We start from the raw sequence: 15,362 nt of genomic DNA on the forward strand, positions 1-15,362 counted from the left end.
TGAGAGAAAAAGAAACCTCCACCATACAGCAGAATTGTAGATAGATCAATCATTAGTATTTGATCATAACAAATTATGCCAAGGTCTTGTTTTTTTGTGGTGTTTGTCTGTTTTCTGTTGAAGCCTCTCAGGCCTCAGCTTGGTCAACCCTATCCCCCAACAACCTGGTTACTCAGGCCCAAACCTCAGGAGACATTCCTGAGGACTCTTTGTTTCATCCCCTCCCCCATTGTCAGTTAGCCCTTTCCTTTGCCTCCAAAACATCCAAAGCTGTACATTTTCCTCCACTGTCACCATTCTCATCCTGGCCAAAGCTGCATTTCTGTAATTTTGCCTGTTCACTGGTATCCCTGCTTTCCCTGTGGCCCCTCCCCCCTACTAAGTACACCATCCTCACAGATGAAATAAGACCTTGTCAGTCTCCTGCTGAAAACCCCTGGTCCCATTCCCTTCCACTTACAACACAATCCAGACTTTTTAAGTATGGCTCCCAAAGCCAAGGCTGGCCTTGTCTACCTCTCCTTTCCCTTGTCCCTGTCTACAATCCTTCTACAATCCGGCCAAACAGGCTATTTACCCCACATTTCCTTGAATAAGCCAACCTCTTCATTGTCCCTTCCCCTAATCCTCTTTGTACTTTCTTTTCCCCCAGATCTTCAGAGGTCAGGTCTTCAGTGGTCCTGGCGACCTCAGTGAGCCTTCCCTGCCCATCCTAAGTTATCACCGCAGCCCTCCTCCTCCCCTGCCATCAGACCAATCCCCTCCCCATTTAATTCTTAAAGCAAAACCTGGATCCATCTCCCCACCCCCACCCCCAAGATTTTGATTCGTGAGAGACACAGGCAGAGGGAGGGATTCGAACCCAGGACCCCAGGATCAGGACCTGAGCCAAAGGCAGAAGCTCAGCCACCGAGCCCCCCAGGCGTCCCTGAAATGATTTTAAGATTTTATTTATTTATTCATGACAGACACACACACACAGAGGCAGAGACCCAGGCAGAGGGAGGAGCAGGCTCCATGCAGGGAGCCCGATGCCAATGCGGGACTCGATCCCGGGACCCCGGGATCACGCCCCGGGCCGAAGGTGGCGCTAACCGCCGGGCCACGGGGCTGCCCTGAAATGATCTTTAAAGATAAAACGTTAACGTGTCGGTCTCTTCCCCACAGGGACGGAAGCTTTCGGAGAGTGGGAACCTTGTCTCGCAGGTCCAGGCCGGCATACCCACTAGGTGTCGACAGTCATTTGCCAAACCGGGGCGGCCCCGGGCCGACGGCTCCGAGGGGGCGAGGCCGCCAGGAGGCGCCGGGGGCCGTTCGGGGCCGCGAGCTTCTGGGCAGGCTCCCCGACCTACGCCTGCCGGCTCCCTTCCGGAAGGCTAAAGACCGAGGGGCATCCTGTCACGAAACACTCGTTAACGACGACGGCGGTGTGGTTCTTATAGGCAAGAAAGCCAAGAGGCGGCGGGTCCCGGCGGCTCGCCCCGGCCGCAGCGAGGCGGGAGTCCGAGGAGAGGCCGGCGGAACGCGGGCGGGCCCGGGGCGCCCGGGAGGGGTGGCGGGGCCGGGAGCGCCGAGCAGGGTCACGGCGGCCGGGGGCCGGCCCGGCCTCGCCAGCGCCGCGGCTTCGCTTCCGGGTGAGGGGCGGGCGGGCCGAGCAGTTCCGGGGCGGGCGGCGGTTCCGGCTGTGCGGGCCGCGCCGCGGCTGCTGGTCCCGGGCGCGCGGAGGGCGCGAGTGGCGCGCGGGGGCCGAGGGGGCGCGAGGCGGCGGCGCGGGGACTCCGGGCCCCGGCGGCGGCCCATGGGGCGGGAGGCGTGAGGCCGCGGCCTGCCCGGGGCTCGGGGGGTGGGGGGGGAGCGGGGCGGGGAGATGGATAAACTGACCATCATCTCAGGATGCCTCTTTCTGGCCGCCGATATCTTCGCCATCGCCAGCATCGCCAACCCGGACTGGATCAACACCGGGGAGTCCGCGGGTGAGCGGCGGGCGCGCGCGGCGCCGGGCGGGGGATTGGCTGAGGGGCTGCGGGAGCGGAGGGGAGACCCGGCTGAGGGGGGAGCGACGCTGGAGGGTGCGAGGCGGGGGCCGGCCTGAGGAGGGAGGGGGCGGGGGGGGGCGCCCGGGGGGCCGAGCGGGAGGGCGGGCGGAGGGCAGGACGCGCGGTCGCGACCGCGACCCTGGGGCTGAGGAGAGCCGAGCCCCAGGCTGAGGAAAAGTGGCCGAGGGGCGGCGAGCCCCGGGCTGCGCTGGCGGCTCCCGGACGGGGAAGCAAGCAGGGTGGCGGGGAGACAGTCACTCGGACCTGAGGGACCGCGGAGGAACGAGCTTCGTCCCGGATGGAGGCGGCGCGCCAGGGGGAGAAAGTCCGGGTGGGAGACGGGAAGAAAACTGAGGCGGCTGCGAAGGAATTAGATACTAGGCGGGGAGCCGGGGCCGCGAGGGACGCAGCCTGTGGGGCAAAAGCGAGAACCACAGGAAAGCCGCGCGGGGAGTGACGTGCGGGCCCCGGACCCCAGAGGAGCCGCGGCCGGGTTCCAGGAGTCCCGCCCAGACAGGGTTAATGGTGCTGAGGGAGCTGGTGTGCTGGGTGCGGGGTTGGGGGGTGGGGGGTGGGTGCGGGGTTGGGGGGTGGGGGGTCTCCCCGCGCCCTCGCCCGTCCCCTGCCCCGCTTGGCAGTGTTTAAGACGCATGTGGCTTCCGAATTTTTTCCCTTTGAAGTCTGTGTGGTTATAATTTTGCTTTATTTTAGGCCCGGGAGCTATAATAATACTAATAATAAACTTCGTTTTATGGAGCATCTTTCATTCCAGCGCATCACAAAACGCTTTAGAGATCTTAATAGTAGTCACAAAATTAAATAACACATTAGAGTTGCAAGCAGCCCAGCAGCAGTAGCAGTGCCTGCTGTCACACCGCGGAGCTGTAGGCAGCAGAGACGAGGTGGTGCCCTCAGGAAAGAAGTAGGCATCCTTCTGAAGGGTATCCCAGGTGAATGCCCTTGCAGGGTTTTTCTCATCTTGGCCGTCTCTCTCTCTCTCTCTCTCTCTGTGAGTATGTGTGTGACTCTGTGTGTGTGTGTGTCTCTGTCTCTCTCTCTCTCTCTCTCTCTCTCTCTCACACAAACACACACACACACACACACACACGAGTCACACACATACTCACATACTCACTCAGACCTGTGAGACCAAACCTCTAATTAATGTCACAGCTGTCAGGAGAGCTGATCAGAATGAAGGAATGAGCTTGTTTTCTAACCGCTTGTTCAGTGCAGGTGAAGGGAGTATTGGGGGCTGGGAATGTCAGACTCCCTCCGTGAATAATTTGTTATAAAAATGTATCACTGTGCTGTCAAAGTTACTTCTTAAGTATTACTTATGGTTCTGTATTTATCCTGCAATATATTTAGCTCTTTAAAAAAGCTGTAGCTGGGACATTTGTTGCTCCCTCCTTCCTCCCTTCTCTCCTCCATCTAGATCTAGTAACACGAAATCATGCTGTCAGATTTACAACTTATTAAAATAACACACTAAAAAATTCTCCTTTTCTTGCCTTTACAGTTTTAGCAGAGCTCTTAATTGTAAAACATATAGGATTATTTTTATGTGATTGAGCTGTTAGCTAATGCTACCATGGTAAATTTGCAATATGTAAATGTATCAAATCAACACATTGTATGCCTTATGTACACAATGTCATATGTCAGTTATATCTTAGTTTTTTAAAAATTGTAAGGTGTATAAGAAAGTGTCGGGATGGTTTGGAATTTGATGAAATTGGGCTGTTTCTGAAAATGTTGACAGTGTCAATGTTACTACTAGTTAGTTTATACAGTTATATGTGTGACATCCACTTCATGGACAGTTGTTTTCAAACTATATGTGCAGTGACTTCTTTTATGAGACTTTCTTTGAGGCTTTATATACTTAGGGGTAAAGAGGTTTCACTGTTCTAGCAGAGAAGATGCTTTTTGCAAAGTGCTTTTACATGAATCCCAAAGTAACTGTCCATGGAAAAAGACACAGTTGGCCCTTGAACAACATGGGTTTGAGCTGCACTAGTCCACTTATATGGGTTTTCTTTGATAAATGCAGTATTGCAAATGTATTTTCTCATGATTATCTTAACACTTTCTTTTCTTTAGCTTTATTCTAAGAATACAATGTATAATACATATAACCTACAAAACGCGTTAACCAGCTATTTGTGTTATTGGCAAGGCTTTCAGTCAATAGCCTATTAGTAGTTAAGATTTAGAGGAGTCAGAAATTATGCATGAATTTTCAACTGTGCAGGACAGGAATAACTCCTTCATATTGGTAGACTAAGTCTTCAGCTGTGAGTTGCTGCAGAGATGGGAGGAACAGAAGTTCAAGGACTGAAAAAAGTAGAAAATGTTTGAAATAAGTAAATAGTTGCAGAGAAAGGCCAACCAGTGATCCAGTAGGATTGTCTAGCAGCATGGAAGCCTCAATGAAGTCAGTCGTCTAGAACATATAGTGTAATAAGCCATGTATCTTGGTGACCTCCTCTAGTAGTGCTCAACTGCTTTGATACCACTGCATGGTGAAAGCCAATAGGAGGTTTCATTCATATTTGGGGTTTGCCAATGAAATGCAGCAAAATGACAGAGGAGCAAAGGTCTTTAACGTATTGGCCAAAATGTCACTGTAATGATGGCTGTTGGATTCTCAGCTAGATCAAAAGTAAAAGTGAATAAAGGAAAGAGCTGATGTATTGGTCAATGAATAGCAGATGGTATATGGTCAATGGAATAGTAGACCCAATAGAATCGAAGATCTGACTAGGAATGATTGATATATCAACGTGGAAGGGCAAGAGATTTTGGTCCAAAGTGACAGTGGGGATGTGTGACTAAAATGGGGTAGAGGAGGTAGATTTTTTCCTAACAGTTTTCTTTTTTTCCTTAACCATCTCAGGATACCCTTCAATTAACTATTCCGTAACTTGGAAGAGGAATAATTGCAGGAGATAGTAGGAACAGTAGGAAATTTTTCAAAATCATATCTAACTATGTTTCTTTTTTTTTTTTAAGATTCTGTTTATTCATGAGAAACACAGAGCGAGCGAGAGCGAGAGAGAGAGAGGCAGAGACACAGGCAGAGAGAGGCAGGCTCCATGCAGGGAGCCAGACGTGGGACTCGATCCCGGGACTCCAGGATCACATCCTGGGCCAAAGGCAGGCACTTAACCTCTGAGCCACCCAGGGATCCCCCTAACTATGTTTCTTACCTTAAGTATGTCAGACTGTAAGCCCCCCAAAACTTAAATGGGAAGTTCCTTTGTTGACTTGTGCTGTGATAAGACGTACCTGAACTTTGCCTGGTACAGTAAATGTATGCTCAATGTACACTTTTATCTGAGCAGACAGATCTAGTCTTGAGTTTTTAAAGAAATTCTGGACAGAATTACATCTTACAATTTAGTGGGACATTTACAGGAAATTCAAATAAGATTGCAGAGGTGACAGGACTAACTAGCTTTATTCTAAGATCTGCACAGAAGTGACGGCCTAGCAGCAAAAAGTTAATGTGTTGGTTCCCTTCGGTGCATTAAATACAGCATATTTTGATTGTGGTGTTTTTACTGCATTTTTTAAATGGACAAAATATATTTTGAAAATTGACTCCTAGAGCTGAAAGCTTCTGCAGATGTAATTTGAAAAACACAGCAGTGAACTAGTATAGAAAGTTTCAAGATTCAAATCCAAACTTCATCACTTATTAGCTCTTTGATTTGGAGCAAGTTACTTAGCTTCTCTCTTTACAGTGCTTCCTCTGTAAAACAAGGATATTAATAATACCTACCTCACTGGATTGTTATGATGGTTGAGTTAGTCCATGTAAAACCCTTAGAACAGTCTGACACATACTAAGTGCTCATTAAAAGTTAGATATTGTTGTATTGCTGGTCTCGTTTATAATATGTTAGAATTCTGCTTTTGAAATTAAAGCTCAGAACTTGTTACTGTGAGAACTGACACATTTTCTTTTTAAGATGTTCTTGGAAATAAGGAAATATGAAAAATAATATGACCAGGCTTCTTCGCACAAGCCAAATTCATCTTCCCTCTTGGCATAGGACTTTGTGATCACTCCTATACTGTTCTTCGTCATTTAGCCTTTCCTTGCCATATTCTGGTCTCTTTACTCTTCAGTTTCTACTTGAACTACCACAGAAGGAAATGAAATATCCAAAAACAAAAAACTGAACCCGGATAACTTCCTAAAATCCTGACTAATAAACTGTATTATCATAAGGTTGTGGACTACGCTTCGTACTGGCAGAATTTTTAGTTCATTTTTATTGTATTGGTGCACATACAGAGAAAATACATTCCTTTTTTTTTTTTTCATCTGTATATGGTAACATTTCCTGAAATTGTACTGATGGCTTGTAAGTTTTGCACTAACTATTGAAGATATAATGAAACAGAGGTAGATATTATATGTACGAGGAAAGTACATGGGGAGGGGCTCCTTAGTAAGGATCCTAGTGGTTCCTATTAATAAGAAATATTAAATGTTAGGTGAATATACTTGTGTAATTCTGTGTCTGGGTCAAATGTCTTCTGGTTACTGGAACTCAATATCAGTAGCAATATCTTTCATTTTATTACATAGTGCTTTATAGTTTTTGAAAGCAACTTAATAATATCCATGACTTGGTTTGATTTCTTAGGCTTTTGGATTTTGGCCAATATGGAATAGTCATTTCCACATCTTTTCCTACATGTCAGTGCTTTGCTCATGAGATTTGAGTTTCAGTGTTGCAGACTCCCTTCAAGAAAACTCTTCATTGAAGTATTACCAATACCTTATTTATGCATATCTTTTTATTTACTTACCAGAGATAAAAATTCTTAAGTGGCTGAAGTTCTTGCCAGATTTCAGAAGAAGGAAAGAAGGAGATTTGTTTTTAATCTTAAAGTGATGTCTTTTGGTTTGTACAAATCCCTTAACTTCACTGTCACTGTTTTCTTATCCCTAAAGAGACAAATTTTTGTGGAGAAAAAAAGGTTTAGTTATATTGAGTTAATTCTAACAAGCTCAACGATTCAGCAAAGCCGCTTCTGATAAATGAAAATGATCTAGAGATCCCTTTATATGGAGTTATCATCCCTTTACAGCAAGGATTTTAGTGACCATTTAGGGTTATTACTATCCTTTTTTTTTTTAAGATTTTATTTATTTATTCATAGAGATGCAGAGAGAGAGCGAGAGAGAGAGGCAGAGACACAGGCAGAGGGAGAAGCAGGCTCCACGCAGAGAGCCTGACGTGGGACTTGATCCAGGGTCTCCAGATCATGCCCTGGGCTGCAGGCAGCGCTAAACCACTGCACCACCAGGGCTGCCCGGGTTATACTATCCTAAATCATCTGGGATAGCTTTGCTTAGTATTCCTTTTTTTTTTTTTTTTTTTTTGCTTAGTATTCTTGATGAAGATTTCCAAATGTTTTCCAAAAGTCTCTTCCAGTACATAAACTCCTCTTTTATGTCTAATCCGAATTTCCCTCTGTACAGTTGGTTATCATATTCACTCTGTAGTCTGTTGTAGTTAGTGTAGTTATTCCTGAAATATTTTCATTCTTGTTCTTTTTTAAATTGTTTAGATTGGATGTTAAAATGTTTAAGGAATCACAGTAATTAACACACTCTTTCCTGCTTATATTCTGAACTGAGGGAAAAAAGAATAATTAGGATCCAAAATATTATTTTATTACTGATAAAGTGGATATTGGAGAATGCGGCTTTTATCTGTAGATTAAGTGAGGGGACACAGATAAGCTAAGAACATTTTTCTACAGCCCATCCCTACCCCTATCCGCCATGGGGGAGAAAGGCTTTGAAACCTAGGAGATGGCTGACCTTTTGTGAGGAAGAGATTTCTTTCTGCTCAAGCATAAAACCTGGCAGGAGCTTGGGGAAGTGAAAGATTTGAATAGGGTGTCATTTCCCATTCTGCTGCCCACTGCCCTGTCCACAGGAAATCCTGGTAAACCTCAGATAGGGTGCTTGACATTTGTCATGTAAGAGTTCAAGATCTGTAAGTGGGTACTGGCAATTTCGGGTCCTTGGTTTAAGACATTAAAATTATAAGCCATCCAAGCAGACTTTTTAAATTAAATACTAGAAAATTATTAAACAGGAAGCACTTTCCCCTGAACGGAAACTTCAGTGTTCACAAAGGTGCTTTACCACGAAGCAGCTCTGAAACATCAAGTTTAAACAAAGCAGTCTAAAAAAATAAAAATAAAATAAACAAAGTAGTCTATCCAGAACTTCATTTTATCACTTTGGACATGACTTTTAGTGAAGGACAGAATTTGGTTCTACCTAAGAGGGCAAAAGTCTTGAGATTGGGGGTGCCTGGGTAGCTCAGTTGGTTAAGCATCTGCCTTCAGCTCTGGTCAGGTCATGATGGTCATGATCTTCAGGGTCCTAGGATCAAGCCCCACATCTCTTCGGGCTTCCTGCTGAGGGGGTCATCAGTTTCTCACTCTCCTTCTGCCCCTCCCCCTGCTCATGTTTGAGCATGCATGCTCTCTCTCTTTCAAATAAATGAAATCTTAAAAAAAAAAAATCTTGAGATTGTATTCTTTAAGAAGCATTAACAAAATTTCTTCAATGGTCTTTTGAATCTTTTTCCAGTAAATTGCTTTTTAAAAAACAGCTTTACTGAAATATAATTCCCATAACCATAAAATTCACCCATTTAAAGTGTGCGTGCAGTGGCTTTTAGTATATTCACAAAGTTGTGCCACTGTCACCACAATCAATTTTAGAACATTTTCAGTACCCCCAAAAGAAACTCCCTCCCTTAGCCATCACCCCTCAACTTCCTGTTCTTAGGCAACCACTAGTCTACTTTCTGTCTCAGAATTTACCTATTCTGAACATTTTATATAAATGGAATCATACAATATATGGTCTTTCGTGATTGGCCTCTTTCACTTAGCATAATGTTTTCAAGGCTCATCCATATTATTATAGTAAATATTAGTATTTCATTTCTTTTTATTGTCAAATTAATTTCTCCATTACTTATCCATTCATCAGTTGAACATTTGGACCAGTACACTTCTTTTCAAATAATACTTCATTTTTTTAATTTGGGTTTTTAAAAAGTGACATTATCAGTATATATAGTACTTAGTAAATAATGAGAACCTTGAATAAAAATGCAAAGACCAGTCTTTTTTATAGTGTTCACAGGACATACCTGAAGCTTGAAATCATTTATGATGCTGTAAATTTCACCGTGTAGGCCAGATTTTCTAATATGAGATGAGATTTCCTGAACAAAGCGTTTATTTCCTTTACAGCCTTCATTCCAGAAGTCCTCTCTTTTTACCACTATCAACAGGGATGTAGGCACTTCAGGATGAAGGATATAAGCTAGTAGGCCTAAAAGTTTTGAAGAAGGGGAATTTGGGACCAAGAACATGGACACAAGCCAGGAATAAATGGAAATCACTAAAAGGCAGGAAATTCTGAAAAAGTAATGACAGAATGATGATGCCATTCCATTTATTAGACTGACCAAACTTCTTAAATTCTGTCACTTGGCTGTTAGAGCCAAAGCTTTGAAAGCTGGAATACTGTGTTGTCTACATCAGCCCTCCACTGTTCAGCAGGGTATGACCTACAGCAGTGTTGTTTAACCTCTTTTCTGATAAATACTGGGTTTGTATTGGAGTTACAACAGAGGAAAATTAAAATAGTCCCCCAGGATTGAGAGTCAGCCATATCTAGATCTGATTCTTGGATTCCCTTTTTATAAGTTTTCTGACTTGGGGCATGTAATTTGATTTCTCAGCTATAAATGGGGACAATGTGGTTGTGAGGAAATAAACCATGGCATATGAGGAATTAGCACATGGTCTAGTACCTAGCAAAATGCTCCAATGTTAGTCATAATTATTGTAAAAGAAGTCCAGACATTTTTTTAATATTCCCATTTTTACTCCTGTCTGCCTTTTAAAAAAATATTTATTTATTCATGAGGGACAGAGAGGGAGAGAGAGAGAGAGAGAGAGAGAGGCAGAAACATAGGCAGAGGAAGAACCTGCGGGGAACCTGATGCAGGACTATCACGCCCTGAGCCGAAGGGAGATGCCCAACCTCTGAGCCACCAGACATCCCATCAGTCTTACTTCCTTACAGCTTGCCTTGTTCCAAAAAGAGAGTTAAGAATGGGACACCTGGGTGGCTCAGTCAGTTAAGCATCTGCCACCAGTTCAGGTCATGATCCTAGGGTCCTGGGATCAAGCCCCACATCGGCTCCCTGCTCACAGGGAGCGTGATTCTTCCCTCTCTTCCCAGCTCGTGCGCTCTCTATCTCTCTCTCTCTCTCAATAAATATATAAATATTTTTAAAAGAGACACTTAAGGTAATATGGTATGTCTGTATTTGAGTATAACTGAAAGCCAAGTCCAATCTAGAAAGAAAGACTACAAAGTCCATTGTAGTGGTAATATCAACTTGAGGGGACACATACAAGCACTCAAACTAAGACGTGCATTGGGTTTCTATGTCTCGAGCAGATTGAAGAGGCTTTCTAAATGAAAGGCAGCCTGGCTGTAGTAGAAAGGGCACACGGGTTTTGGAGTGAAACCAAAACCAACATGTAGTCAGATCCCAGTCCTGCTATTTACCAGCCATGTAATTAATTTTAAACAAGTGGTAGTTGAGAGTTTTTTTATTAATAAAAATTATTCAGACTAGATTAATACTTTTTTCAGCCCTTCCAATTGTTATGCAGGCTCAGACTCCCAGCTTTCTGTTTTCCTGTAGGTTAAGGAGTAAGAACCACAGTGCATTGTGAAAATCCTTTAGTTCAGAAGTTATTTTTAAAGGAATATATCTAAGAGCTGGTGGTCTATAGACTTCACAGTTGGATATCAAGAGTTGATTAAATCATCTCACCTCAAAGCCTGGAAATATGTTTGGATATATGAGATCGCTTCTTTGTAGAGACCTGGCAAATAGCATAACTGAAAATTTAATCTTTGATATGGAATAAAATTTCTTCTAGTTGTCATTAGCTTCTGTAATGCAACTGTGAGTTTTTGGTTTTTTTCCATACTTCATTTTAATACATATTTAAACAGTGGGCTGTATTCTATAACCTTATAGGGGAGATTTAGTCACATAATGAAGTATTGTTGTTTATGAAATTGTTATTGTTGGATTGTAAATAAGAGCTTAATTAGTTGAATGGATAACTATTTACATAGTGACCTTATTTTATACCCCCTAAATAACTCAGGGGATTAGGTTATACAGTGACAGCAGTGACAGTATATAGGTATAAATTTCATATTTACAGCTTTACTTGTCTATGATGATTTATGTAAACATGACATCATATCTTTTTGGTTGTCAGAATGTTTTATTTTCAAGCTCTAGAGCTACACGATTTTTCCCAAGTGCTTTCTCTAATTCTATGCCCATCTAGCAGCTGGCTGCTAAAAAGTTTAATGCTTACATCACCTGATACAATTGATAACAACAGATTGGATCTAGTGGCTATATTATTTCACTCTTTGTTGGCTCAAACTGATGAGAAAAACTAATATTTATTGAAATACTGGAGAGGTTAAACAATAGCCATGAAGAAACCTAGGAATCTTTTTTTTTTTTTTTAATTTATTTATTTATTTATTTATGATAGTCACAGAGAGAGAGGGAGAGGCAGAGACACAGGCAGAGGGAGAAGCAGGCTCCATGCACCGGGAGCCCGACGTGGGATTCGATCCCGGGTCTCCAGGATCGCGCCCTGGGCCAAAGGCAGGCGCCAAACCGCTGCGCCACCCAGGGATCCCCCTAGGAATCTCTAAATATCAAGGTGCCTAAAAATAAGGTTCTGGGTCAAAGTCACCTTTCAGTAACATACGTATGCAAACCTTACTCTGTTCTCTCATTAGCTGTAAGTTATAGGGAGGAGAATCCTTACCAGATATTCCATGAGCAAGTAGAATGTGATGGTTGGGACTTACTGCCTTAGAGTTGACAAATTAGAGAAGCATATGAATTTGGGTGTTACTCTCACTGATACATGTATTTATGAGTATATACCAAAAACGTGTAATTTACTTACATGAGGTTTCAATGTATGACTCCAGTTTCAAAGCGAAGTGACATTTCTTTGAATTACTGCTCTATTTTTTTTTTTAAATTAGGGAGAAAAGGCTGCCCTTTTTGTATGTCTCTTTATACTAGCTCTGCTATAAATAAAAGGTCACATTTGGCATTTTGACACTTGGCTGTTGTATATATTGAGCAAAAAGGCAGCTGTTGACTTTTAATATAGTCCCTGTTGACCCAGGGACTATATATTGCTATCATTAGAGATTAAAAAGGAGTAAAGATAAATGCGTTGGTTGGGTAAGAAAGAATATGGGAGAGCAAAATTTCAGAGTCTCCCCATTTGTGATGTATTCACAGTAAGCTATTTACCTGGAACATCACTGGGTCTACTTTCAGGTGTAATATAGAAGATTTTTTTTTCAAAAACAGGCCATGTTCAAGTTAGTTCTGCTGACCAGACCACTAACTTAAGAGGCAAAGATCTAAGACCATTTCGCTTATCACCATTTCATTTTAAAAGTACCATTCATTTTAATAAAATCTTTAATTTACTATGCATATTTCTTAGATCTTCCCATAAATATTTCCTATACCACTGGACTTTATTCCAGACAGCCTCACAACAAATGTTTATTGAAGTACGTGAGACCTCTAAGGAAGTGTACTAAATATTCTGAGAGATTGCGTGTAAGCAAATGAAAAAGTATTTTATCCTCAAGAAACCTGCACTCTATTTGGGAAGGTAAAATTATATATGTAAGAAATGTGTCAAATATGTGATTTCTGCCCAGGTGGTCGAGGAGGAGATGACATTTGAGCTTAACAGGAAGATACACTTAATGATGAATATTTAAATAGTTTTGAAGATTTGGGCAGTCAGTGCATGTCCTTGAGGGTAAAATGGCATGAGTAAAAGCAGGGAAATTTCTGTTCCAGTCCATTTCTATACATTGCTGCTAAATTCATCTTTCTAAAGGATAAATGTTACAATAATCACAACTGCTTATATAGTATTTACTTTTTGACAGATACTTTCCTAGGCACTTTATGTGTTATTTACTAATTTAACCTTTGCAACATCCATATATAGATGCTGTTACTAGCCTTCACAGAGATACAGAGAAGTTATGTAACTTGCCTAGGGTCACACAGCTGATATATGAAGAACTGAGATTTGAACCCAGGAAGTTTAGCTCCAAAATCATGGATATTAACCACTTCATGTGCTTGTACCAGAAACTGTCAGTGACTCTTCAATCTTCCACAGTATAAGGGCATTCAAGTATCTTCACAATATGGCGTTAGCTTACCTTTCCAACCTTAAATCCTACTTTTTCCCTTGCATGGATCTGTGTTTTTGCTCCTCTGTATTACTTTGTTTCCTAAATACAATCTGTATTCTCATTTCTACATCTTTGTGTTATCTATTCTCAGACTGAAATGCTCTCTCACTCTGCCCAGTCTTATCAGCCTTTCCCATCTTTTAAGTATATTTCAGCTGCCATCTTTGTAAAAACTTTTTTTGATCCCTTCCTCAAAGTCATCCCCCCCCCACCCCTAACACCAACCCCTTGGTAATACCTCACACACTTTTCATGGTAGCATGTCTGTATCATGGTTATTTGTGTGTCACTTGCCTGTTTTCTAGTAGAAATCTGGTAGATTTTTTTTTAGTTACCTAACAGTAGAGAATATGATTTATTGATCTCTATACCTTCGGTAGCACTCTGTCCAGCCTTGCAAATGGCAAGAAAGAGAAGGTGTTATGGTTGACCCTAAGATTTTAAACCTAGAGTAAGAACAGAATTGGGAATTTTGGAGAATGAGCTGATTTATGGGCAAAAGTGATGCGTTTGGTTCAGACATGTTATGTTTGAAGTCAGAATAGAATATCCAGGCAAAAATGGACTAAAGAGAGTAATATTTGCCATTCCTAATCTTATCTCATTTTTATTAGCATAACACTTAGGTTGTTAAATAGATCAAATTATTGCTTAGTAGCTACATATTCATGGAATGCAGGTGTTTTGTTTTTTTTTTACATTTATCAGTTGGTTTTCATTTTGGAAGCAAGACCCAGCTACCATATAGTCCAACTTTCCAACTTTTTAAAAAATATTTTATTTATTCATGAGAGACACAAAGAGAGAGGCAGAGACACAGGCAGAGGGAAAAGCAGGCTCGAGGGGGGAGCCGATGTGGGACTTGATCCCAGGACCCCAGGATCACGACCTGAGCCAAAGATCATACCACTGAGCTACCCAGGCATCCTGTCATTCCCAACTTTGATTAAAAAAAAAAAAAAAATATATATATATATATATATACACACACATACATATATAATATATATTTATGTACATACACATACTAAGATGAGGGGCACCTGGGTAGCTCAGTTGATTAAGTGTCCAACTCTTGAGCTTGGCTCGGGTCATGATATCAGGGTCATGAGATCATGCCCCATGTTGGGCTGTGCACTTAACAGGGAATCTGAGATCCTTTCCCTCTCCTCCTCCCCACCTCTCATGCATGTGCTCTCTCTCTCTCTAAAAAAAAAAAAAAAAAGATGAAAGTTAATTTGTAGGTTGAATGTTGGTTCCTGGATCAATACAGGAGTTAGATTATTAGGTAAGACCATGTTGTAGCTGAAATATTCACTTCTGTAACAACAAAAAAATAGTATAAAGCAGTACAGTTGCATTGCTAATAGCATTTTTAAAAAGATAAAAAGTCTCCCCCCCCAAAAAAAAAAGATAAAAAGGACTAAGAAAAGGGAGCTTATTTCTCTGATCCTTTAATTTGCCAATTTGACTTTAAAGCTTTGAGATCCCTATAGTCAGAGGTATTGTAATAGTGTTGTGTGGTGACAGAGGGTAGCTACACTTGTGGTGAGCACAGCATATTGTATAGACTTGATGAATCACAATGTAATCTGAAACTAGTGTAACATTGTGTGTCAGCTGTACTTCAATTAAAAAAAAAAGAGCTTATGACATTCCTGCTATGTGATATTAGGTGCTTCACTGAGATTCTATTTACATTTGTCAACAATATTTTTTGTCATTTTTTTACTTCCAAATTGCCTATCAGAGAAAGACAAGAGAATTTGCAGGAAATGGTATGTTTAAGGGATTCCCTCAGGTGAAATAGCCTGAGACAGAGTTAAATCAGTGGAGACCAGGAAGCTGTGTCTGAGTGCATGAAAGTTCATAGATATGTGTGGTGTGTTATGGTGGGAAATGGACAT

The 15,362-nt window shown here is 42.1% G+C and overlaps 1 protein-coding gene across 1 annotated transcript in view; it reads left to right on the top strand.

The window, feature by feature from the left end:
- Positions 1-1,867: 1,867 nt before the first annotated feature.
- The window catches only part of MOSMO (modulator of smoothened), a 63,488-nt gene continuing 49,993 nt past the window's right edge, over positions 1,868-15,362 (top strand). Inside the window, exon 1 of the mRNA XM_055341204.1 lies at positions 1,868-1,973. Within this exon, the coding sequence (XP_055197179.1) occupies positions 1,868-1,973 (106 nt within the window). The remainder of the gene's footprint in view (positions 1,974-15,362) is intronic.

This window comes from Nyctereutes procyonoides, unplaced genomic scaffold (assembly GCF_905146905.1).
Source record: "Nyctereutes procyonoides isolate TBG_1078 unplaced genomic scaffold, NYPRO_anot_genome, whole genome shotgun sequence".
NCBI lineage: Eukaryota > Metazoa > Chordata > Mammalia > Carnivora > Canidae > Nyctereutes > Nyctereutes procyonoides.